This window comes from Microcaecilia unicolor, chromosome 1, assembly GCF_901765095.1.
Source record: "Microcaecilia unicolor chromosome 1, aMicUni1.1, whole genome shotgun sequence".
NCBI classification, from domain to species: domain Eukaryota; kingdom Metazoa; phylum Chordata; class Amphibia; order Gymnophiona; family Siphonopidae; genus Microcaecilia; species Microcaecilia unicolor.
Window position 1 is genome coordinate 384,257,207 of NC_044031.1, and position 25,046 is coordinate 384,282,252.

General features: G+C 43.7%; 1 protein-coding gene across 1 annotated transcript in view; it reads right to left on the reverse strand.

Moving 5' to 3' along the window:
* Positions 1-11,133: 11,133 nt before the first annotated feature.
* Positions 11,134-25,046, reverse strand: part of ADSL (adenylosuccinate lyase) — a 163,636-nt gene continuing 149,723 nt past the window's right edge. Inside the window, exons 10-13 of the mRNA XM_030210566.1 lie at positions 16,363-16,453; positions 13,158-13,247; positions 11,668-11,844; positions 11,134-11,273 (exon numbers count right to left, since the gene is read on the reverse strand). Coding sequence (XP_030066426.1) covers positions 11,187-11,273; positions 11,668-11,844; positions 13,158-13,247; positions 16,363-16,453 — 445 coding nt within the window. The 3' untranslated portion in view covers positions 11,134-11,186. The remainder of the gene's footprint in view (positions 11,274-11,667; positions 11,845-13,157; positions 13,248-16,362; positions 16,454-25,046) is intronic.

The following is a 25,046-nucleotide window of genomic DNA, read 5'->3' on the forward strand; positions in this document are numbered from 1 at the left end:
CAACTATCAGCCTTTTCCAAACGTCAAATCATTTTCTTCTTTTTTTTTCTCCCAGCATGCCTCCCCCCTTCCCTTCCCTCCCTCTTTATAGTTATATCTTATTATTAATGGTGATATATCTGGTATTCATATTAAACATAATCAGTATGACATCTTCACCACCCTTCCAATCATAACACCATGTTTATTTACCTTCCCCCCACCATGTCTTCGCCTTCCTTCCCCTCCCCCCTTCCCTAAGTCCCCACTCCAGTGGTGTATTAATTTATAAACCACATGTACTGTATCACTATCTACAGAGTTACATGTTTATTATGTGTCCCTTTGCTGCTGCCGGCAGCGACAGCCAAAATGGGGTCCATATTTTACAATAGTCCTCTTCCTTAAAACTGGGTGTATGGTCTACCACTCTTCTCTCAAACCTCATCAAACAAATCATTTGGCACCTCCATTGTGCGATGGTTGGTGTTTTATTTGTAATCCATTCAGCAAGTATTACTTTTTTGGCTATCATAGTTGCTCGAGTCACAAATCCTCGATGTCCCGCCGGGATTGGGGAAGGTAATCTAGGACTCCCAAATAGTAGGTATACATTGTATCTCCATTCGTCTCCCCACATAGTTGAGATGGTCTTTAATAGGATTTTCCAAAAGTTCACTATTTTGGGGCAGTTCCAAAACATATGCCCCAGGAGCACTCCTGGTGCCCCACATTTGGGGCATGCTCCATCAGCTGATACTCCTAGATGAAATGCCCTCCGTGGTGCTATAAAGAGGCGCATTACCATTTTATATTGTTGCTCCCAGAGGGCTGCCATTTTGCAGCTTCCTCGCAAGGATAATATGTGAGTCTGTAGCATTTTACTGGAAACTTCAATCCCCAGATCCAAACTTCAAGCTCGTGCCAGTTGATTGTAATTCGGTTCTTGTACCGTGTCTCTGATATGCCTATGGTGCATTTTCAGTGGAACTTTGTTTTGTGAGTTCAGAGAGAAAGCGGAAGACAGTTCTTCTTGAACGTCTTCAGTTAGGTCCTCCCATGTTAGGGCGGAAATATAATGTTTCAGTTGGAGGTAATAGAAGAAGTCTGATTGTGGGAGTGTGAAGGTGGTCTTAATTTGTTGAAATGGCTGAATATGGCCGTCGTCTGTCAGTATCTGCAATAGATATTTCAAGCCTTTATTTTCCCAGCGCTGAAAGGCACTATGCATCTCCCCCGGGGGGAAGTGTGGGTTGCCACGCAATGATAGAAAGGGGGTTGTCCGTGCGGAAAAGTGATGCAGCTTACAAATCCATCTCCATACCGCTTTTGCTGTCAGCAAGATATATGTATGGCTCAGTACTGGGGGCATCTGTCCACCTCCAGTGTGTAGTAAACAACTAAAATGCGTATCTGTCATGAGCGCCAGTTCTATATCTGTTGCCGTGAATTCTGATGTTTTGCGAAACCAATCTGTGATATGTCTCATACCACATGCAATTGTAAGGTATCTTATGCTCAAAAGTCCCAAGCCTCCATACTCCACCGGAATCTGGAGACTTTCAATTGACATTAGGGCCTTTCTCTCTTTCCAAAGGAACCATTGCAGTTGTTTGTTCAGTTTTTTCTCATCATCTGACCTGAGGAAGAGTGGTAGTGTTTGGAAGATATAGAGCCACTTGGGCACAATCACCATATTATACAATGCAATCCGCCCCATCAATGTTAATGGGTATTCTTGCCACATTCGTAATAGTAACAGTGTTTTGTTTAATAGTGGATCCACATTATTGTTATATAGCTGTGGTAAATCCTGTGATAAGTAGGTACCTAAGTATTTAAGGTTTTTTTCTTCCCACGTCAGAGGGAAATTACCTTTCTTTATGTCCCCTTCACTTGGATATACCCTCAATCCTACTGATTTCTGTATAGTAGTAGTAGTAGTATTTAATGAAAAACCTGATAGCTTGCCATATTGTTCAATTACTTGCAGGATTTTCCCTAGTGCGGCCTGGGGGTTGGCTGTAATCACTGCTAAGTCGTCTGCAAAGGCTAATGTTTTGATCACCTCTCCGCCCACTGCTATCCCTGGGATCTCCCTCTGCTCTCAAAGTTCGTAACAAGGGGTCTATAGATATCACAAAAAGTAGGGGAGATAGGGGACACCCCTGCCTCGTGCCTCTCTTTATATTAAATACTGGTGTTTTAACGCCATTCACTAGTATGGAAGCTTCTGGATTTTTATATAATGTTAGTATGGCTTGGTAGAACCACCCCTGGAACCCCATATATTTAAGCGTGGTGAATAGGTATGTCCAATCTACTTTATCAAATGCTTTTTCGGCATCCAAACTGTAGAGGCATGCCGGGATCTCTTTCTGTTGACTAGTTGCCATTGCCAGGAGTAATCGCCTAACATTCTTTACTGTTTGTCGATTCCTGACAAATCCCACTTGATCCTCTCCGATCACCCTTGGAAGTACTGCAGCTAACCTATTAGCTAGCAGTTTGGCCAGTATTTTTATGTCTACATTTAGTAGTGATATTGGTCTATATGACGCTGCTTGATCTTCGGGGCGTCCTGGCTTGTGGATAAGGGTGATTAGTGCTGTATTTGCATATTGTGGAAAGATGCCTTCTTTGACTACTCGTTCATAATAGTCATGTATGGGACCCAGGGATGTGAGTGGCAGTAATTTATAGAACTCCCCCGTAAATCCATCTGGGCCAGGCGCTGAGCCTAGGGGTAAGGACTTAATGACCTCTTCCCTTTTAGTGGGCTAGCTAGGTCTTCACTTTCTCGCTCCGTAAGTTTGGGAACCCCTACCTGTGTTAGATATTGCTCAATTTCTACTGGGTCTGGTTTGCTCGGGCTATCATACATGCGCTGGAAATACCTTCTAAAAAGTTTAGCTATGTCTTCACTGTGATTACATAATTTCCCTTTTTCATCTCTAACTACTGTTATGGGTTTGCGCGTCCCCCTGGACTTAACCAACCTCATTATCATCGACCCTGCCTTATTTCCAAACCTTTGTAATTTAAATTTTTGGTAGGCCATAGATCTGCACACCCGCTCGTGTATTAGGGAATTCAATGTCACTTGTATTGTATGTAGCTGTTCCTTAGTCGTCGGGTTTGGCCTCTGTATGTATCTGGCTTTCGCCTTCCGGAGCCTAGCTTCCAGCTGCAAGATTGCTATGGAGTTTTTCTTGTTCCTAGCGTGAATGTACGCTATCACAGCCTTAACTGCTGACCAGAATGTCGGGTGTCCCATATGCTGTTTATTATTATGCGCGTACTCCTCCCATTTCTGGCTTAAGAATTCCCGAAATTCTTTATTATGATATAGGTATGATGGGAATCTCCAACCCCCTGCCCCTTGATAATATGTTGTGGTCTCCACCTCTATCCACACTATGGAGTGGTCGGAGATCTCCTCTGGACCTATTTCTGCTGTAAGTACCTTGGTAAATGTGGGTTGGCTAATCAATATGTGGTCCAACCTAGAAAATGTACCATGAGCGCACGATTGGTGCGTGTAATCTCGCTCCCCCGGGTGTAATGCACGCCATGTGTCTACCAGGTTAAGTGAGCGCATAAAAAATGTCATAGCTTGTGATTTTGGTCCTCTGCGATGCGCCACGTCTGGGGCTGAACAATCCCACTTCGAGTCAGTGATTAAATTAAAGTCTCCTATGACCATGAGATGGGCAGTTTTATAGGGCATACAAATATCTGCCAACTTAGCCAGAAATTTTGGATCGTATCTGTTAGGCCCATATAATCCTAATAGTAAGTAATCTCTATTTTGTATCCACAATTTAACTAGTATATAGTTCCCTTTGGGATCGGTTTGGATTAATTCTGATTTAACTGCCAAACCTTTACGGACCAATATAGCTACTCCTCCCTTGCGGGTCCCAGTTGTGGTAGAGAAAACTTCCCCCACCCATCGTGTTTTTAATTTCAGGTGTTCCTCAAGGGATAATCTGGTTTCTTGTATGCATGCAATATCAATTTTATGTCTCTTTAAGGCAGAAAGGATTTTTGTTCTTTTCACCGGTGTTGTTATCCCTCCCACGTTCCACGTAGCAAATTTGAGTGTTTTAATCTGTTACAGAATTTTTGGAGTCTGTCTCAGCAATTATACTTAATAAGTCTACTCCCAGACGCCCAGCTTCACCCGTGAGTCTGCAAAGGGTCCATATTACTCCCTCCTTCCTTCTACGTTCCCACTGTAATGTGATAGAAAACCATACCTGTGCTTCTCTGCAAGTACAAAAGACTATTAATCTCTTGATATTATATATTACCACTGGAGTCCCCCCCCTCGCTTCCTTCCCTCTCCCCATACCCCCCTCCCTCCTCTCTCCCTCCTGGCCAAAACCCTTCCTCCAAACTAGAATTTCTAAGATCATGTGATGTTGAGCCCCCCTCCCCCCGGATACACATTTACATTTTACAAATCCAAAATTCTACCATTCTAGGCCCATTTCCTTTCTCCCCTGATTTTCATTCAACAACATTGTCCAGCAGTCTTCCTTATATTTAGTTCAACAGTCTACGGATACCTGTTCTGGATTGCAATTATACAATTAGTTTTTCCATATATATCATAGACGTTACTGGCTCTGCAACGGTGTTCTGTCCTGTCCCACCTTTGTTTTCAAGCTGGTTCCATTGCAGTAATAAACGCCCTGGCTGTCTGTGGAGATTTAAATAAGTGGCACTTCTCTTGATGGAATATTTTAAGGGTAGCTGGGTATACCAAGGCAAATTTCTTTTTTTGTTTCCGCTAATGTTTTGCACAGGGGGTGAAATTCCTTTCTTTTTTCTTGAAGGCTGTAGGAATAGTCCTGAAAAATCTTTATCGGATGTCCATTATAGCACAGCGTGTCTCTCTTCATTCATGCACCCTTCATTATTTCAACTTTATGTGTAAAGTTATGGATCTTTATAATTACCACCCTGGGCCTCTGACTTTGCTCGGGCCTGCGTCCTATGCGATGTGCCCGCTCTAAGCACAGTTTTTCTGTGCTATCGGAAAGCGCCATCGCCGAGGTCAGCCATCTTTCCAAAGCTGTTTATAACATGTGCTCTGGCACCGACTCCGGGATTCCTACAATTCGAAGATTATCTCGTCTCGATCGATTTTTCTAGCTCATCGAGCTGTTGTGCTTGTAATTGCACCTGTTTCTGCAATTCCTCCAATTGCGTAGATTTGCCAGCACCCTCGTCTTCAATCTCTGAGACTCTTTTTTCTAATTCGCCAGTGCGTCTCGTTGTATCCTCTAATCGGGTTTCCATCGTGGTAAGTTGATCCGAGAGATGTTTTAATTGGGGTTCCAAAGCGTCCTTTACTGCTGCTGTTATCTGGAGCAGTTGTTGTGGAGTGAAAGCAGGCGGTTCTGGCGTCGGTGTAGGGCCCGCCGCCATTTTCAATTCTCCAGCTTTTGTCTTATCCCCCTCTTTCTTTACGCTTTTCGCCGGCATCCCTGCTTCCAACTTTATAACAAAGGGGTCCATATAACTGCGCCTCCTTTCTTCTGTGATTTTCTCCCGATTTAGTTTCTATTTTCCAATGTTTTGTGTCCCGAGGGCAGGGAGGGCTCGAGAAAGGAGCTACTCAGCATCTGCTCCCTTCAGCTCATCACGTGATCTCCATTTTGTTTTTATTTTTAATACTTCGTGTGTTTTTAGACCATTGAAAAAGGCTTGTTGCCGAAACATGGGCCATGTAGGGTCCCAATAAACTTTGTTTGGAGCTTTTACTTCTGTGTTCTGGCTGGTCACTTGGACTTGTTTTCTTCCACCCTGTGGTTGGTTTGCTTGGGTGGGATTTCCCCAGGCCAGGTTTGGGAACCACTAGCTTAAACATACAGAATATCTTCCCTTTTTGCAGGGAAATGAACGCTAAAAATACTTGTCCAGAATTGCTAGGAAACATTCAGGATGAAATTGTTGTGATAGTATTCTTGTATCTTTGCTGGGAAATGCCAGTCACTGCAACTGCAGTACAAACAGTGGCCATAGAGCATCAGAATTGTCTATTATAATGGAATACTGCCACCTTGTGGTCACTGCTGGAGAGCATCTCCACAATTAAGACCGTCAAATGCATTAATGATAAATGTCCATCATCACAATGCACAATGATGCCAAGGTTAAAGCCCTGCTGCCACTCTATGCAGGTTGACCTTGCCACCTTGTCCAAGAATCTTGATGCGGCCATACTGCTGTGTAGTTCAAGAGAAGGAAGTTTTCATAGCTACACCTTTTGGCCTTCTAACAGGTAGATGGGATTATTTCTTTCTTTATTAATTTATAGCCTGCCCATTAACTAGACGGGTTACAATAAATACACATAAAATACATCAAAATAATAAACAATAAATCTTATTAAATAAAAAATGCTTTAACAAATGAGTATGCTTTAAATAGGTATGTAAATCAATACTTAACCAGCCTGTTTTTCTCTCCTTTGTCTTCCCTCTGCCTATTATGCTGACTAGCGCTCTTCATGCCCTCCAGACTTATTACTCCTAGATCTCTTTATCATTTGGTAGTAACCAGGTCTTGTCCTCCTAATTGATAAGAACTAATAAAATTTTAATGTTAAACTTCTTTATTAGCTTAAACACTTAAAAAGATCTTACATCTTTGAGAATACAATAACCAAAAGGCACTTTCTAAGATCCAACTCAATCCATGAGCTTTTCCATTTTTACAAATGTATCCCCCTAAATAACTCCTATCCCCCATTTACCCCATCATCAATTGTGCCCTATTTACCAAAGCAACCATTAAATAATCCCATTGTACGCATACTGACAGAGAGACTTTACAAATACAGTTCCAAGAAATGAACATAGCAAACAGATTCACCTTGCACTGTGTTCCACTCCAGACTACTCCCCTTATATATCCTTATCCTAAGACCCCCCCCCCCCCCACCTTCTAAAGTAGGGGTTCTCAGCACAGGACACATCTAGCTAGTCACATTTTCAGGATATCCACAATGATTATGCATGAAATACTTTTGTCTACAATGGAGTGTATGCAAATTAGTCTCATGCATATTCATTGTGGATATCCTGAAAACCTGACTGGCTAGGTGTATCCCAAGGACTTGGTTGAGAATCCCTCCAGTACTCTAAATTAGGTCTCACCAGAGATTTATACAGAGGCACTATCACCTCCTGCTGGCTCTTCCTCTCCCTACATACTCCAGGGAGGCAATGTTAAGAAACCTGCTTCCTGGTTCATCAGTGGTTTGTGGTACAGTAAAAAGAGGTATGAGAAAGCCACAACAAATATTTTGATTTCATTACTTGATATACCGCTAAAGACTAAACAGTGTTATAGTAGTTTACAATACTACGGTGGAAGAAATGATCTAATTCCACCAGACTAGCCTATAAAATAAAAGCTATTAGTTATACTAAAGCAATAAAGGAAGTAAAGAAAAATAACCTGATATTCAAATAATTAATGCTTCTAATTTTGATAATTATGCTCCTAAATTGCCTCTTTGAAAATTTACTAGGGCCGAGTGCCTAAATTTATACTCAAATTTTCATTAAACTCCTGATTTTAAGAACATAAAAAATGTGTGGCAATAGGGATGGATTTAGGGCATGAGGGGGTGGGGTAAGATTAATTTAGAGTTTTCCCAGAATTACTGTATGTGGTCAGGACAGTATACTGCTGTTATGGTATCCTCTTCTGACCTGAGGAAGGAAGTTGGTCTCTGAAGGCTAGTCAAAATCTATTAAAATTATTCCAATATAAAGGTATCATTTTATTTTCTATGTTGTGTTTTTATTTGTATTTATTAACTTTTATTAACAGTTACCATATTGCTTTAGCCTAAATTAAAAATAAATTATTTTCTCTACCGTTGTCTGGCTATTTACTTTTTCTATGTTGGTCCCAGTCTCTTGTTTCTATTTTCCTTCATCTTCTTTTAACTCTCTTTCCAGGGTTTTCTGTCCAGTTGTCATATTTCTCTCTCCTTTTTCTTTCAGTTTTCTTCAATTTATTTTTCTGCCTGGCTGTCCAGGTTTGAGTTATTCTTAGTACCCAGTCTTTAATTTCCATCTTTTTACTTAATCTACCTATGGCTTTTCATCTTTCCCTCACTCTTGTTCCCCCCATTTCTCTTATTCTCCTGTCTTTCACTAACTCTATCCTCTCTCCCCCTTTCCATCCAGCATCCTTCCAAGCAGCAACTCATGTTTCACTACCCTTCTACCATCTTCCCCCTTTCTCTCCCCATCCTTCCAACATCTACCTTCTCTCCTGATCCTTCCATCGTGTCTCCCTCTCTCCCCCTTCCTTCCATTCAGTGTCTTTCTCTACCATTTTCCATTCAGCATGTCCCCTCTCTCTCCCCCATCCTTCCAGTGCCTCCCCTTTCTCTCTGCATCCTTCCATCCAGCGTCTCCCCTTTCTCTCCCTACCCTTCCCTTTCTCTCCCCATCCTTTCAGTGTCTCCCCCTTTCTCCCTGAATCCTTCCATTCAGCATCTCCTCTCTTTCTCTCCCTACCCCTCCATCCAGCGTCTTTCCTCTTTGCATTCTCACATCCAGGGTCTCCCCTCTTTCCGTCTCCATCCTTCCAACATCTTCCATCTTTCTCTCCCCCCTTCCAGCATCTCCTTTCTCTTTCCATCCTTTCAGCCAGGGTCTCCCTAGCATCTTCTCTCTCTCCAGCCTTTTCCCATCCAATGTGTCCTCTCTTTCTCTCCCCATCTTTCTCATTTCTTGCTCTCTCTACCCCATTCCATTCAGTGTCCCCACTCTATCATTTTTTCATTCCCTCTCTCCATTCAGCATCTCTCCATGTCCCCCTTTCCCCTTGGTATCTTCTGTTTCCTAATGAGCAGTGGTGGTGGCAAAAGAACAAAAAGAAAGCACAGGGCCTTAGCCTTCAGGCATGCACTGTTGGCTCTGCTGATCCTCTGCCCCAGAATGGGAAATTGACATCAGCAGGGGCAGACGACCATCATGCCTGATGCATGCCTGAAGGCTGAGGCCCCACGCTTGCTTTTGCTCTTTTTTTGCTGCCGCCGCTGCTCATCAGGAGAAGCAGTAGTGGCGGGTGCAGTGGTGGCAGTGTCTCAGCGAGAGAATTTTCCGCTTGGTCGAGAGTGCAGGAGATGACCCACCAAAGAGAGAGTTTCCTGCTGAACTTGCAAAGAATTGAGGTAGTACATGCAAATTTATCCCCTGCATAGTCACTGTGGATATTCTGAAAACCTTTCTGAATAGATGTGCCCCAAAGACTGGATTTAGAACCCCTGGCCTACAGGCAAAAGCAAACAGGCAGGTTTGTAAAAGGGCTGAGCAGTTTGCTTTCTGTTGGTGTTCCCTGAAACATTACAGGCAAAGCATGGCTGAGGACATTCACAAGGCTACAATATGTAGGATTCCTTTCTGCTTCACTACCACTTAGATCCTGGGAACTCTTCTAGAGACTCGGAGCTGGAGATTAAAACCCAAGAACTACAGGTCAAACCTGAAGAATTCTCAGATATGGTCAGATACACTTTATAATTCAAATCTAGGACAGTTTAAGGGGAATCTTTAAAAAAATCTAACTATATAAATGACAAGTGACCGACTCACCTGCAAATGCGCAGTAGAGACTTCCCTCTCTGTCCCGCCCTCGCCTCAAGACGTGATGACATCAGAGGGCGGAACAGAGGGAAACTGACGCTGCCACTGGAGCCGAAGCAACATCGCCGGTGCACCAACCTCCACCCCCCCCCATTCCTCCCACCCCCCTCCGTATCGGGCCCCCTGCACTGACATGACAGTGCCTCTCACCTCCGTGTGGAAGCGCTGCAGGCAGCAGCAGAGCGATTTGCTGCTGCCTGCAGCGCTTTCACACGGAGGTGAGAGGCGCTCTCATGTCAGTGCAGGGGGCCCGGCACGGAGGGGGGAGGGAGCAGCGGTGAGGAGGGTAGATGGACATGGGGGGAGGGCAGGGAAGAGAGGAGGGTCGGTGGACGGGGTGAGGCCAGGGGAGAGAGGAGGGCTGCTGGACATGGATCGATGGAGGGGAGGGGAGAGAGGAGGGTTGCTGGACATGGGGGGAGGACAGGGGAGAGAGGAGGGTTGCTGGACATGGGGGGAGGGCATGGGAGAGAGCAGGGTTGGTGGATGGGGGGGGGGGGGGGGCCAAGGGAAAGAGGAGGGTTGCTGGACATGGGGGGAGGGCAGGGGAGAGAGGATGGTTGGTGGACGGGGTTAGGCCAGGGGATACAGGAGGGCTGCTGGACATGGATTGGGGGGAGGGGAGGCCAGGGGAGAGAGGAGGTTTGCTGGACATGGATGGATGGAGGTGAGAATTATTACATTTTGCAAAACACAAATCTTGCCCGTTTTAACGGGCTTAACGCCTAGTACTTATTAGAAAAAGAAGCTGAAAAGTTTTCATACATTATAACAAAAACTGTTTAGAATTGAAGTGGCATTACAAAACCTTTGAACTTGTGCCTAATTTTGCAGCAATTAATTATACACCATGCCAAAACTCTCCTTCTACATATGCAAGTAAATATCTCTTCCAAATGCTGGATGCTTGAGGCCTTGGAGAAGCAGCCATCAGATAAAGCTGGAAGCAGGAGGCTGGACTGATGAGGTGAGGGACAAAACAGAAATGCAGAAGACAGCACATCCTGTGCATATCACAAGCAACCTTCAAAATTGGCCATCATCCAACAGCATCTCGCCTCTCTTTGGCAGATAGTCTTGTAATAGAGACACATTACCAAATGGCACCTGGTCTCACTTGACAGTGACAAAAGCGCGTAATGCTCAAGAGATGGGGGGTGTGAGTGAGAGAGTACGAGAAGAAAGCTCAAGAAAAGTATATGTACAAAAAAATCATGTGGGTTGGGATGAATACATACTGGGCTCTGGGGGAGAAGCAGTCTACATCTCATGACTAAATACTGTTTTTGCAATGGCTGAACTTGATGAAAAGAGATGTAAAAAGAGAAAAAAACCTTACATGTGTTCTAGAGGGGTGTGGTACGTGTGCAACATGCAGATACTTCCCACACAGGAAGCTTCTTAACAGCAAATAAGTTGTAAGATTGAAACAGAAACATGCCATCTCAAACACACACACAACATCTTGCTGTATCAATACATGTTCAAGATTTATTTCCAAAATAAATATTTGTCCTAAATCATTTACAATTCAAGCTCAATCTTCACATCCATTTTGCTTTGGTATGGAGTCAGGAGAGGGATTACTTCTTCCTTCAGAAACTTTGCCACCTATCAAAAAATGGGGGGGGGGGAAAAGAAAGTTAAATATATACCCTCACCTTCAAACCTTAACGTCTCTCAAAACACAGCAGGGACCTGTTCCAGATGTTTTTAGGTCCTAAGGAAGAAGTTACATTAGTATTGGTGTTCATTATTGTCAACATTGTGGGACTTGTAACTTTGTTTTCATTATGGATACATATATTAATTGGGATTTAACTGAAGTTCAGCCATTATCCTACATATTGAAATCTACATTAATATCTATAGAAGTTAAAGCCTCAATTTTTGATGCTGATATCTCCATATAGCTGTTTCCTCCTTTAAGGTTCTGATGCCTCATTAAACCTTCACTTCTCCTTTGCTTTTCTATTAATGCCTCATTTATTTCACATCATATCACCTGCTGGGGAGCACGCCCTATGAAAGACTTCGGGTCTAGAAGGCTCTCCAGCTGCTCCTGAATTGGATCAAAATAGGAGTCGGCCTGAATTCTGGCAATAAGGTCATTGTCGCCTCCTTCCTGCTTGACCACAGCAGCTGCTTGCTGGGAGAGCACTCGGATCCGCTCATGACAGTCCTGGAAAGAGATGTTGAATAAAAGAATGAGGTCACCTCTGCAACATTCTGAGAAGACGCTGAGCCTACCACCAGGTGTGCCAAGACCGAGAAATCCTATAAAGGTCCAACATAGAACCTGTGTAGTGAGAAATATTTGTGCTATTCCTACACCCATACAGAGAATGAAAGGTTTTCTTGGCAATCTAAGCAATGTTGTGTGTGGGAACTTGGGAGTTCTAGATCATAAGGAATGTTTTGGCCTGTATCTAGAGCTGTTTTTATTAGGGAGGTCTGAAATCACAGAAATAAACCAGTTATGAAAGACAATGTTAGAGCTTTACACCTTCTATAGTCACACATTTACTATGTAAACACATTTAAAGAAATCATCTATCTGTATTACTGAAATATCTTCACAACCTACAGCCTCATCTTTAGTCTTTGCATGCACACTTCTCCCTCTTAGTGGCAGCATATTTTTTTTTTAATTTGAAACACTGGCTACTTGTGTCTTAATTTGTATCTTGCAGACATAGCAGGACTAAATTTAAAATTCTATGTCTGATCTTCAAGGTCCTTAAAGGAAATGGCTATGAGTACTGGAACAGGATCTCTCTCTACACACCTCCAAGGTCAGTCACTAAGGTTCTCCCAAGGAGTATCCCTAACCACACCCTCTCCAAAGGACATCATACAATGCTATTAAAATATTTTATTGTGTTGACATTGTAGTGCCATACGTTGTATTGTTATTTGAATAATTTTATTGCTGTAGTTATATATTGCTTATGTTTGACTTATTCTTTCTGTACACCACCTTGAGTGAATTTCTTCAAAGACAGTAAATAAAGCCTAATAAATAAATAAAACAAACATAGGGCCTCATTTACTAAACCGCTCTAGCAATTCCCACATGGCAAATGCAATGCAGCCCATTCAAAATAGATGGGCTGCAGCACATTTGCCGCACCAGGAATCACTAGCACAGTTTAGTAAAAGAGGCCTTTACAGATATGAATACAATGAATTTTGATCATCACAAGTTGAGAGCAAATAAAAAATGAAAATATGAAGTTGGTAAATACAGATCCACTGGACTATATAGTCGAGACAGGAGGTGATGTCACCGTTAAGCAGTGTTGGTCTGTTATCTAGACCTGATATCACTTCCTATCTCAAAATGTCATAAACATAACTAGGCAAAGAAGTAATTTGGTTAACCCAGCTTGTCATGGTAGTTTTGGTGCATTAAGGGCTCAGGTTAAGGATTTTTTTTAGGCTGAATAATGAGTTGAAAGGGTCTGCAGAGGGAGAAGAAGTTGCAGAAAGTACCTGGCGGTTCCCTCCAGCTTTCACCATAGCCATGATAATATTCTCTGTGGCCATGAAAGGCAGTTCTTGGCGGATACGTCTTCCAATCACCTGGACAACAAGCATGTGAAATCCAGAACAAGAGGGGAAAAAAGAAAGAGAGTAGAAAAATAAATAACATTAACCAAGGAAGGAGGTAGGGCTTAGTCTGCAAGGGTAATAGGAAGCTTTGGGAACCAACGCCATGTCAATCAATTACAAGGTGATGCTGAATGGGCAGTGTAAAATGTGGCCCTCCCTTGTGGAGTAAGCAGTTGTCACTAGGGCTGCAAGTTAATCACAGTTAATGCTGCAATTAATGATTTAATTATTAATCACGATTTAAATAATGAATCACTTTACAGTGTCTCCTCCAAAAATCTCTTCTATACGCTTCCACTCCAACCCCTGTCCTCAGCACAATCTGGCATCTTTCTCCCCATCCTCAATTCAACATCCCTCCCCCCTCACACCAGTCTACCTTAAAGGTAAGTCTTCTGTTGGTCCTCGGCAGCGGCAGCAATGCACATACTCGGCCTGGTCTGAAGCTCTCCCTCTGGCCCATCCCGCTGCCTCTGACATCACTTCCTGTTTCTGAATGGGCAGGACGGATCAAAGGGAAAGTTCTGGACCAGGCCCCAGGCAGCATATGTGCAACACTGCCACTGCCGAGGACCAACAGAAGACTACCTTTAAGCTGAAACTTAACAGGGAAAAAACTAAATACTAACCAACCTTTATCACCCTATATCCTCTAAAAACTTCATCACTGAAGATACGTCCTACTCCTTAGACCAAACAATGGAAATCCTGGGTGTTATTATTGATCAGTACTTGTCATTCGAACACCAGGTTTCTAAGGTGGTATCGAGTGTCTTCCATGCACATTGGAAACTAAAAAGATTGCAACCTTTCTTCTCTAGCTCATTATTTCATACTATCACCCAATCCCTGGTTCTTTACAAATTTGATTATTGCAATGCTATATATGCAGGAATCAAGATTCTCTCCTCAGAAAACTGTAAACAACCCATAACACTGCTGCTCACCTTGTCTGCAGAGTTCCTCATTATATGAAAGCTTCCCTTTTTACTAAAACTACACTGGCTTCCTATAAACACTAGAACCACCTTTAAAATCTGTGTATTCATCTACCAAATTTTATATGGTTTGTTGCCTTCTTAAATGCAACACCTAACTGAATTGCCATCACACAATGTATCAATAACCTCAGGAAAATATCTCACACTCCATTACCCTACTTGCAAGAAATTACTATACAACTCAATTCATCCATGCCATCAGCTTTACATACCAGAGTACTAAGTTATGGAACTCATTACCTATACAACAGATAAATAAATTAGGGGTGGGCAATGATTAAAAATTTTAATTGAATGATTAATTGTGCTTAATCACAGCATGCATTTTGGGCATTTCTCACCCTTTCCTACTGGCTCATCTCTCTCACCCTGTTTCTTCTAACTCATGCCCTCCTCCTCAGCCTTCAGATTCTCTTATGTCCCCTTCACTCAGTTTCTCTAATGCCTCCCTCCCCAGCCTTCATCAGCGTTCACCCAGTTTCTCTCATGCCACCTTCACCAGCATTTACCCAGTCTCTCTCATGCCCCCCCTCACAGCCTTCACCAAGATTCTCTTATGCCTCCCTCCCCAGCCTTCACTCAGATTCTCTCATGCACCCCAATTTTGTAAATGCAGACCGCCCCCTTCTCCACGCATTTACCTCTACAGTAGGGCTCGGGCTTTTCTCTTCTTCCTCACTGCCTCAAAGTCCTTTTTCTTCCCCTGCAAGGCTGGACTCTGCAGAATCTTGAACCACGCAGTGCAGGAAGTTGGGGGGAGTCTCACCAGACTTGAAACAGTGAGACTTCCCCCAACTTCCTGCACGGTGCGGTTCAAGTATCTGCAGAGCCCGGTGCAGGGGAAGAAAAAGGACTTGAGGTAGCGAGGAAGAAAAGAAAAGCCCGAGCCCTGCTGCTGAGGTAAATGCAGGGGGAAGGGTCTACGTTTTTTAAAAAATCAGCCGGCGTTAAAATGCTATTAATGCTAATTGCCCACTCCCAATATAAATGATTATTTAAGGTTTTGCAAATTATTAAAAGCTTTCCTATTAAGCACTTCTCTTATTAAGAAAACAAATTGACTTGTATGTTATCGGCCTGGTTTTCATTCCTAATAACTGCGTTTGCCTTTGCTTCATTGTAACATTCTTATTTAGAAAGAGTCATGCAACCTATCTGATTATATACTATGTTGATGCTTTCTTATATGTAATCCACTTTGAACACAAATATCACAAATAAATAAGTTTGTGTCACTACTCCTGGAGGTGGAGGGGAGGGAGAAGGGAGAGGGGAGGGAGGAGAGAGAGGTGTAGGAGGGAGGGAAGAGAGTGAGAAAGAGAGAGAGAATGGACCCCTGAGAAATTACATGGAAATACTAGGAGGAAATATTTTTTCAATAAAGAATAGTTAAGCTCTGGAACTCGTTGCTGGAGGATGGGGTAACGGCAGTTAGAGTATCTGGGTTTAAAAAAAATGTTTGGACAAGTTCCTGGAGGAAAAGGCCAGTCAGTTATTGAGATGGATATGGGACAGCACTGCTTGCCCTAGGATTGGTAGCATGGAATGTTGCTACTATTTGGGTTTCTGCCAGGCACTTGTGACCTGCATTGGCCACTGTTGGTAAGAGGATGGTCTGACTCAGTATGGCTATTCTTATGATCTGGGGAAAGAGGAGAGGGAGAGAAGGAACAGAAAGGAAGATATGTAGGATCTGGGGATGGAAGACAGAGAGATTATCAGTCCTTTAGGGAAGAGGGATGGGATTTGACATACTGCCTTTCTGTGGTTACAATGAAAGCGGTTTATATATAATACACAGGTACTTATTTTGTACCTCGGGTAATGGAGGGTTAAGTGACTTACCTAAAGTCACAAGGAGCTGCAGCGGGAAATAAATAAAAAAAATACTTTTAATTGTGTGATTAATTGCAACTAAAATTTTTACTGAAATGTAGCCCTAGTTGTCACTGTTGTGAAGTGCAGCTGTTCTTCATGGTTTGCCACTAGAAGGGCCTGTCTGATATCTCTCTGTTGTCCTATGCCTATGTGTTATATATAGAAGTTCAGAATGGATGGTCTGCTGATGCAGCTTCTTTGCTCACCTTTGGATAAACCACCAGGCCCTCTGTGATGTTCTGCAGTGTGGTCAGGACAATATCCGCTGTCAGAAAAGCTTCTGCTAAAGAGATGCGCCTAGGAGATAAGAGCAGCCCCATCAATTTTGGATGTTCTTTGTAATATGACCCACTTGCTGGTGCTCAGTACTCCAGTGCATGCAGTAGAATAACCACTGATATATCCCCAGAATAGAGGCCACCCCTTTAGTAAATAAGTTACTTACCTGTAGCAGATTTTCTCCATGGACAGCAAGATAACGTGTTCTCACATCACAAGAGTTGTCAACGATGGAGTCCTGCATGCAAAAGCTTGTCCAAAAAAAAAATCAGTCCTTGAGTGTTGTAAACAGTCCACTATTTCAAGATAGTCGTAATGAATATGCATGAGATAGATTTGCATGGCCAACAGCACCATGGTATGCAAATCTATCTCATGCATATTCATTTGGGACATCCTGAAAATCTTGCTTGCTTGTGGCCCTTGAGGACTGAACTTAGACAAGCCTGCTCTAGAGGTTTTTCAAGCAGCCTCACCACGCACATGTGCCACTTTCTTGCCTACCACTTTCATAGGGGACCACCTCAGTCCAGTAATAAAATTTACAGTAGAACACAACTCCTTGGGGAAGTAGGTGGATATGTGAGGACTTGTATCCTGCTGTCTACAGAGAACATCTGCTACAGGTAAGTAACTTGGTTTTCTTCAGACAAGAAGGATAGCAATCTTTACAGCTACAGGCCACCTTCAATAGAAAAAAGGAGAAAATAATAAATGCGCAAGGCAGTGGAACAGGCAGATACTAACATATTTTATTATTTATAAGTCTTCTATTCTGCTTAATCCATAGTTCTTTGTGGATCACATAAGTAAAGAAATGGGTCTGGGGGGATGAAGTTGGATTCTAGTCCCCAAAGAGATTCTACAGGACAGACTGGCATGTTGGGAGCCTCTTTCTAGACAGTGGTGGGATGAGACTGTAAGTCCATGTTGCAGCCTTGCAAATTTCTTTCACGGAGGCTGACCTCAAGTGGTTTACCAATGCAGCCATAGCTCTTATGTTATGAGTTGCTGACATGGGCATAAGCAAAGGAAATGCAGTCTGCTAGTCAGCTAGATAGAGTGCATTTGGTTAACAGCAGCCCCTGGTTTATTGAGGTCAAATAAACAAAGAAGTCAACCCAGCTTTTTGTTTCTATATTCAAAACACACCACCACTTATTGCATCAGGTTATTAAAAAAATAGTACAATCCATTCACTCAAAACCACCAGCATTTTTGAAGAAAGCTTTTTAAAAACAGTTATCTGCCACTCCAAGAAGACTAAGGCTCTCTTGCAATCAAATGTGTGCATTGTGCTTTCACCTTTGTGGGCATGACACACGGGGAAAAATATTGGCAGGACAATTGACTAAGATGGAAATTTGACATTACCTTAGGAAGGAAGTTTGGCGGAGAATGCAAAACCACGTGTTGTAAAACTTAGTATAAGGTGGATCTAAAACTAAAGCCTAGAATTCACTCCGTATGCTAAAGTTACACTGTCAAAAACAGTGGCTCAAAAAAAAAAAAAAAAAAGCTTTCATCAGCTGGGATAACATGACACTGAGGTCCCAAGATATTGTGGGAGGCTTCAACAGATACAAGCCCCACATGAATCTGAAAATAAAGGCTGTACAGGGATGGATTTACCTTCTACATGGTGATAAATACCAACTGCACTAAAGTATACCCTAATGGAGCTGATTTTCAATTCTGACTCAGACAAATGTAAAAGGTGTTCAATCAGCTTCTGTTTGGGACAAGAAAATGAATCTAGGGCCCTTCTAACACACCAGATAGCAAATCTCTGTTACGGCCACCACCGTGCCTTTTGCCCTGCGACACACCTGCTGGACTCGGTGAGTGTCGGGGTCCATGGCGCTCTTCCAGATCCTAGGTGGTTCCCTTGCGGCAGTGGACTGCCACCATCATAGCTTCCAATATCATGGGGGCACCCCCGATCCTGCAAGCTGCTTCTTGCAGGGATTTTCCATGCCAGCCAGCACCGAGTGTCCTAGGCATACACGTGCACAGGAGATCCTGTCTTCAGGGCTCTGCCTGTCAATTATTGGTCAGATGCCTAGGGATGACGTCAAGGGCCAGCTTCTTCAAATGGAGCATCAGATCCTTAGCGTGCGCCTTTGCAACGGGTCTCCTGGGTGTTCTTGCATTGGCTTCAGTCTTTGCTCCAGCATCGTCTCCAGTCCCTGTTCTCGTATTGTCTCCTATCCATGTTTCAGTCGTCTCCACTAGTCCTCGTCTGCAGCCTCTTCCTCAGTCTCGTTTCTTGTTCTGATGTAGTCCAGGCTTCCAGGCTCCAGTTCCTTCTGGGGGAGGTAGACTTCAGTGCTACCTCCCCCCCCCCCCCCCCCACTACAGTCTTTTGGGGCTGCCTATTGTCCTGGTGTCTGCTGGGTCAACTCACCTGCCACTGAGCAGGGCCCACCTGAATTTCAGGGTGGGTTACTCACACTCCAACTGCAGTAAAAGGACTCACCCTCCTCTAGGCATGATACTCTTCCATTTAAAACCAAGTCCTTCTATTAGAATTACTCTGGAAGCCAAAATAACTTGAGATACACTGTTAGGCAGATTCAGGGAAACAAAAAGTACTCCTTCAACATCCAAGCTGTAAGGGTAAGGGATGTGATGCTGGGGTGCAACAGAGTTTCCAAAGCCTGTGTGACTAGTGTTGGAGAATTCCCCAGTTTGACAGATCTTCTTATGGAAAGATTGAGAAGACGGAAGCATATCTGTTTTTGCCAAAAAAGGGCTATGAGAATCCTGGTTCCCTCATCCCTTCTGAGTTACAGGAGAATTTTCACTATTAGAGAAATTAGAAGACGTGTACAAAAGCCTTTTACTCCCAATTTGGGAGGAAAGCCATTTGAGGTTAGCTTGTTGTGTGGCCCTATTCTGGAACAGAACTGAGGTCTTTCTTGTTGAGGAACGGAAAGATCTTTTGAGGGGGTGTCCCACTCTCCAAATATCCTCTGAGCTACCTCTAGGTCTAGGGACCACAATGCTATGGTGCCTTTTCACGTGACCACAACGTAAGAGGACCTCCTGAGACCCAGAAGTCTTCTATTTAAGCAACCTGTCAGCGGCGGGTCATATTTACTGTTTGTGCTACTCAGGGGAAGATGCACTAAAACAATCGTTAATGCCCTTCCCTTACCGATTCCTTAGCGAATCGGTAAGCAACGGGAATGTATCAAGGAAACGGAATGTAAATGAGCTGCTCGTTGTAGCTCACTTGCATTGTCTATTCCCTCGGAAGCCAGTCGGCCAGTCGAGCATGCGCAGAGCAGCCAAGCGTTATGCCGGCTGCTCTGCGCATGCCAAGGACGTTCTTTATGGACGTCCTTCAGTCAAAAAAACAAAAAGAAGGACGTCCCTGACGAGCAGGAAACTTGTCAGCAGCCTGAACCTCAGAAGAGAAAGAGTGCTGAAAAGAGCCCCAGTTAATTTAAGTGCTACTGCTCTTTGCTTGTGTAACATTTCCATTGTTTACTGCTTTGCATGTTAAAGGCAGGCTTACATCAGGCAATTAGGAAGGACTTCTGTGAAGAAAAAAAACATCCAAGTGCTCCTCAGGGACGTCTAACACGAGCTGGACGTCTTCCTGCAGCTTTTGTGACGGGCATCCTTCTTGGACGTCTTTTTCCTACCTGCAATGTTTTCAGTTTGCACCCCCCCCCCCCCCCCCACAGGATCGGGACGTGCGAGGATGTCCAAATCAAAACTTTTTGGACGTTCCTCCCTCCAGGTCTCTCTCAGCCAATCACAGCGCGTTTAGCTGATACTGGTAACTGCTAAACGCGCTGGGATTGGCTGAGACCTGGAGGGAGGGACGTCCAAAAAGTTTTGATTTGGACGTCCTCGCATGTTCCGATCTTGTGTGGATGGAGGGGGGGGGGGCGCAAGCTGAAAACAACCTTGGAGTGGACTGTTGAGAGAACTTTGCTTGTGGTCAGTTTAGGCAGGTAACTTCATTCTATTTTGAATGGGAGTAACATTGCTCTTTTAGTATCTTTGGACCTTTCTGCCGCCTTTGACCTGGTTGATCACACTCTTGTTCTTGCACGTCTTCGAGATATAGGGTTCATACTTCCGTATCTGTGTCACTCAATATTCCTCTACATTGCGGAGTTCCACAAGGCTCCATCTGATTGCCAATGCTATTTAACATCTTTATTAGTCCACTAGCAATCTTGCTACAGGATCTCAACCTCCATTTTTACATCTATACAGACAATATCCTTATAATCTTCTCTACATCAAGCTCAACCCAAGACTTAACTCCGCTACAAGTAGCACTCTCTTTGGTTTCTAACTGGCTTTCATCCCATAAACCTGTCCTTAATACTGCAAAATCCATTACTTGTTGGTTCACAGGTATCCATTCAAAAACTTCACTGATACCCTTTGCGAAGAAACAGTGTGTTTTAAGCCTGTAAAATGTATTAGATATTTTCCTATTTTAATTATGTCCTGAAGTGTATTTCTCCTATTTGGCCAGCAGGTGGTGTTTCTTTGCTGTAAAGCTATTATAGGGAACTAAATGTTCTTTTTCTTTAACAGAAGCAGGAAGCAAGCAGTAGTATACTTTCAAATCTTGTTGACTGGGCTCCGATTGGCATAGGAGCTCATTTCCTTTAGAATGTATTGATTTTGCCTTCAGTCTTAGCCAGGAAGAAAGAGAGAGAGATCTCTTTGCTGAGGCTCAGTGAATTATATGTCCCGATCTTCCCAGATAAGGTTTAGACAGTGTATAGATGTTTAGTTAGTGTTCTAATTGATCCATATTTCAGTTACCTGTTATTGTTTGCCAATTGCACATTTTTGTCTACTGTTCCAATTGTTTGTTCGTTCTGCCTGTCTGGACTGATAAAGAATCCTGGTGGTTTGTGTGTTGGGTCTGCGAATGCTCTCTGGGAACTGTGGGACCACTGGGAGTGTGGCTCCAGTAACCTAGAAATCATTGGGGATAACTGGAGAGCAGGAGACTCGCCCAGAGGCAGTTGTGACCCAGTCGGTGGGAGGAGGATGCTAGTGTAGAGCATAAGCAGCAGGTGCAGGTGGACCTGAGCTGTGCTGAGGATAGACCCTCTTGGCCACGGGGTAACCCCATGCAGGTGGCTAGGTATTTCGTGACAGACTTTGCCCTTTTTGGTGGCAGTGTGGTGGGACTGTCAGGCTCAGTGTGTGGTGTGAGGGTCACAGTTCACTGAGTGGTTCAGAGTCTTTTTATCTGTAAACTCCAGACACAGAGCACAGTGAACAAGTGCAGCAGTAGCAGGGTCCCTTTCCTGTTTAGGCTTTTTTTTTTTTTTGTAGTGTTAGGAGATTAACAGTGTGCTGATGGTGACTGGCAGCAGCCAGCAAGCACCAGAGATGCCTGTCCTAACACAAGAGCAACCAGATGGCCTCAGCGAGGAGCTGCAGGACCAGCCTGTGCAGAGTTCTCGTGGGGTGACAGCAGACCCCTTATGGGCAGAGGCCTGTGAGTTGGCAGGGCCAGATGCCACACCAGCTGAGATCTGGCAGATCTACATGCTAGAGCGACAGTGGGGAGAGAAACAGCAGCGAGAGGAATGGGAAGAGCGACAGCGGCATGAGGAGTGGGCGTTCCAGCTGCAGAAATTAAAGATGGAGATGGAAATGGCTCATATCCAAAGCTCCAGCCCAACACCGGCGCTGAAGCCCAAGGCAGGATCCACAACTTGGATTGGGACCAACTTGTTTTTGCAGTTTGATGATACCAGAGGTGACATAGATGATACCAGAGGTGACATAGTTAGATAACTGCCTTTGAAAAAAATTGCCACCTTAATGAGATTCCTCAGAAAGACTGGGTGCACTATCTGGGAGGAAAGCTCAGTGGTAGAGAACTTGAGGCATTCCAAGGACTGTCCATGGAGACATGCTCCCAGTTTGAGAAGGTGCGCAAAGCTTTGTTGAACCATTATGCCGCAACCCTCCCCCCCCCCCCCCCCGAAACCTATAGGCTAAAAGTTCCAGACTTTGCAAAAAGGGGGTGGATGATACTCACAGCGAGTTTGTGATTCAGCTATGATAGAAGGTTGCAAGTGACATGACCACATCACACCATTTTTGCAAAACCTTCATTGGCTACCAGTACAATACAGGGTTAAATTTAGAACTCTATGTCTGATCTTCAAGGCCCTGAAAGAAAATGGCCCCGAGTATCTGAAGAATAGGATGATCCTCCACACACCACCAAGGACTTTCACTAACTACACCCTCTCCAAAAGACATTACACGATGTGATACCCGCAAGCGAACCTTCTCCGGAGTAGCCCCCACACTCTGGAATGCATTGCCTGAAAGGCTCCGCTTAACACAAGACTATCTGTACTTCAGCAAGCAGGTGAAAGCTTGGCTCTTCAACCAAGCCTTTAATGGAAGAAGTAACTAACTTGTTAGTCTCACTCACACACGCACACACACACAAGGATTGACTCGGGCTGCACACACTGCAGCGGGACATGTTTATCCACTCCTACCCTAGCTGAGATTATATTTAACCATCTCTCTGACCTCATGCAACTTTCTTCAAATCAGTCACCTTACTTTCTAATTCTTCCTACTTTTTTTTTTACTCATCTTACCAAGTAACAACGAACGCGGACACATTACCCCCATGGACACCTTTATGTGGAGTTCCCCAAGGATCCCCCCTCTCATCAACTCTCTTCAACCTAATGATGATACCTTTAGCCAAAGTTCTAACCAATCAAAACCTCAACCCTTACATATATGTGGACGATGTCACGATTTACATCCCGTTCAAACATGATCTAAACGAAATCACCAACGAGATCAACCAAAGCCTCCAAATCATGCACTCCTGGGCAGATGCATTCCAGCTAAAACGCAACGCAGAAAAAACACAATGTCTTGTACTCACTTCTCAACACAATACAAAAAATTATTCCACCATAACCACACTATACTGTTCTCTTCCCATCTCACAAAATCCTGAAAATTCTTGGAGTTACCATCGATCGAAACCTCACACTCGATGCACACGTGAAGAATACGATAAAAAAGATGTTCCACTCCATGTGGAAACTCAAAAGAGTTAAACCTTATTTCCCAAGACATATCTTCCGGACCTTGGTACAGTCAATGGTAATAAGTCATCTGGATTACTTGCAACGCACTGTACGCTGGCTGTAAAAAACAGACGATCAAAAAACTCCAGACAGCCCAGAATACCGCAGCCAGACTCATATTTGGAAAAAGTAAATACGAAAGTGCAAAACCCTTAAGAGAGAAACTTCACTGGCTTCCACTCAAGGAACGCATTGTGTTCAAGATCTGCACGATTGTTCACAAAATTATCCACGCAGACGCCCCAATCTACATGCAAAACCTTGTGGACCTGCCTCCCAGAAACGCCATAAGATCAGCCCTCAAATTTCTCAATCTACACTTCCCCAGTTGTAAAGGACTAAAATACAAGCTGCCACACGCTGCCACCTTCTCCTATATGAGTACGCAGCTGTGGAATGCATTACCTACAGCCCTGAAATCCACTGACGAAATAACTAACTTTCGCAAATCTCTGAAGACACACCTCTTCAACAAGGCCTACAAAGAGAACCCTTAACTCTACAAAACTACCTCACCAACCCACCCAGTTATTAAAAGCCACCTTCTACACTATCTTGCTTAACACCTTCCTTCTCTTTTCCCTTACTTTATCGCTTAACATTACTAATTGTAATTGTACAGATACTTCTTATATCTGATATCCTGGAATGAACATGTCATAACAAAACTCTGTAAGCCACATTGAGCCTGCAAATAGGTGGGAAAATGTGGGATACAAATGCAATAAATAAATAAATCTATATGTTACATCTTTGCCTTACCCTTCACTACCAATTATAATGTTCTATTACATATTGTGTAGTCATTGCAAGTAGTATACCATGCCATACTTTGTATTGTTACTTGGATATTTTTACTGCTGTAATTGCCTATTGCTCATGTTTGATCTATTCTTACTGTACACCACCTTGAGTGAATTCCTTCAAAAAGGCGGCAAATAAATCCTAAATAAATATGATACCAGCATCAGTGGTGGCTCAGTGGAGCTGAAGTTAAAACCCTGGAGGACTGCCAAAAGCTGATGGTCCTGGAGAAGTTTCTGCACCATTGTCGTCCTGAGGTGAGAGAACATGTTCACGATCACCAGCCCCATACTCCAGAGAAGGTGACTGAGTTGGCTGACATCTTTATGGCTAATGGTTGGCAAAGAGAAGCCGCCCTTATCTGCAGCAGCCAGGGCCCTAAGCCAAATATCCCTGTAACCTCAGAGACTGTCAGCAAATCCTCCAATGTTCCCCAAAAACCTAAAGACTTTAGGCATGAATGTCCTTGTTTCCAGTGTGTGTGTACAGGACATTTCAAAGTGGATTGCCCAGATAATCCCAAGCCTGCACTAAAGAGCATTCCAGTTCTTGCATCTAAGCTGGCGGCTTTTGTGGGTGGCTCCAGTACCACGAAGATGACCCATACAATTGCAGCAGCCATTCATCAAGCAAGGAAGCAGATGGATTTCCACAACACTACAGTACTCCAGTAACTGTGAACC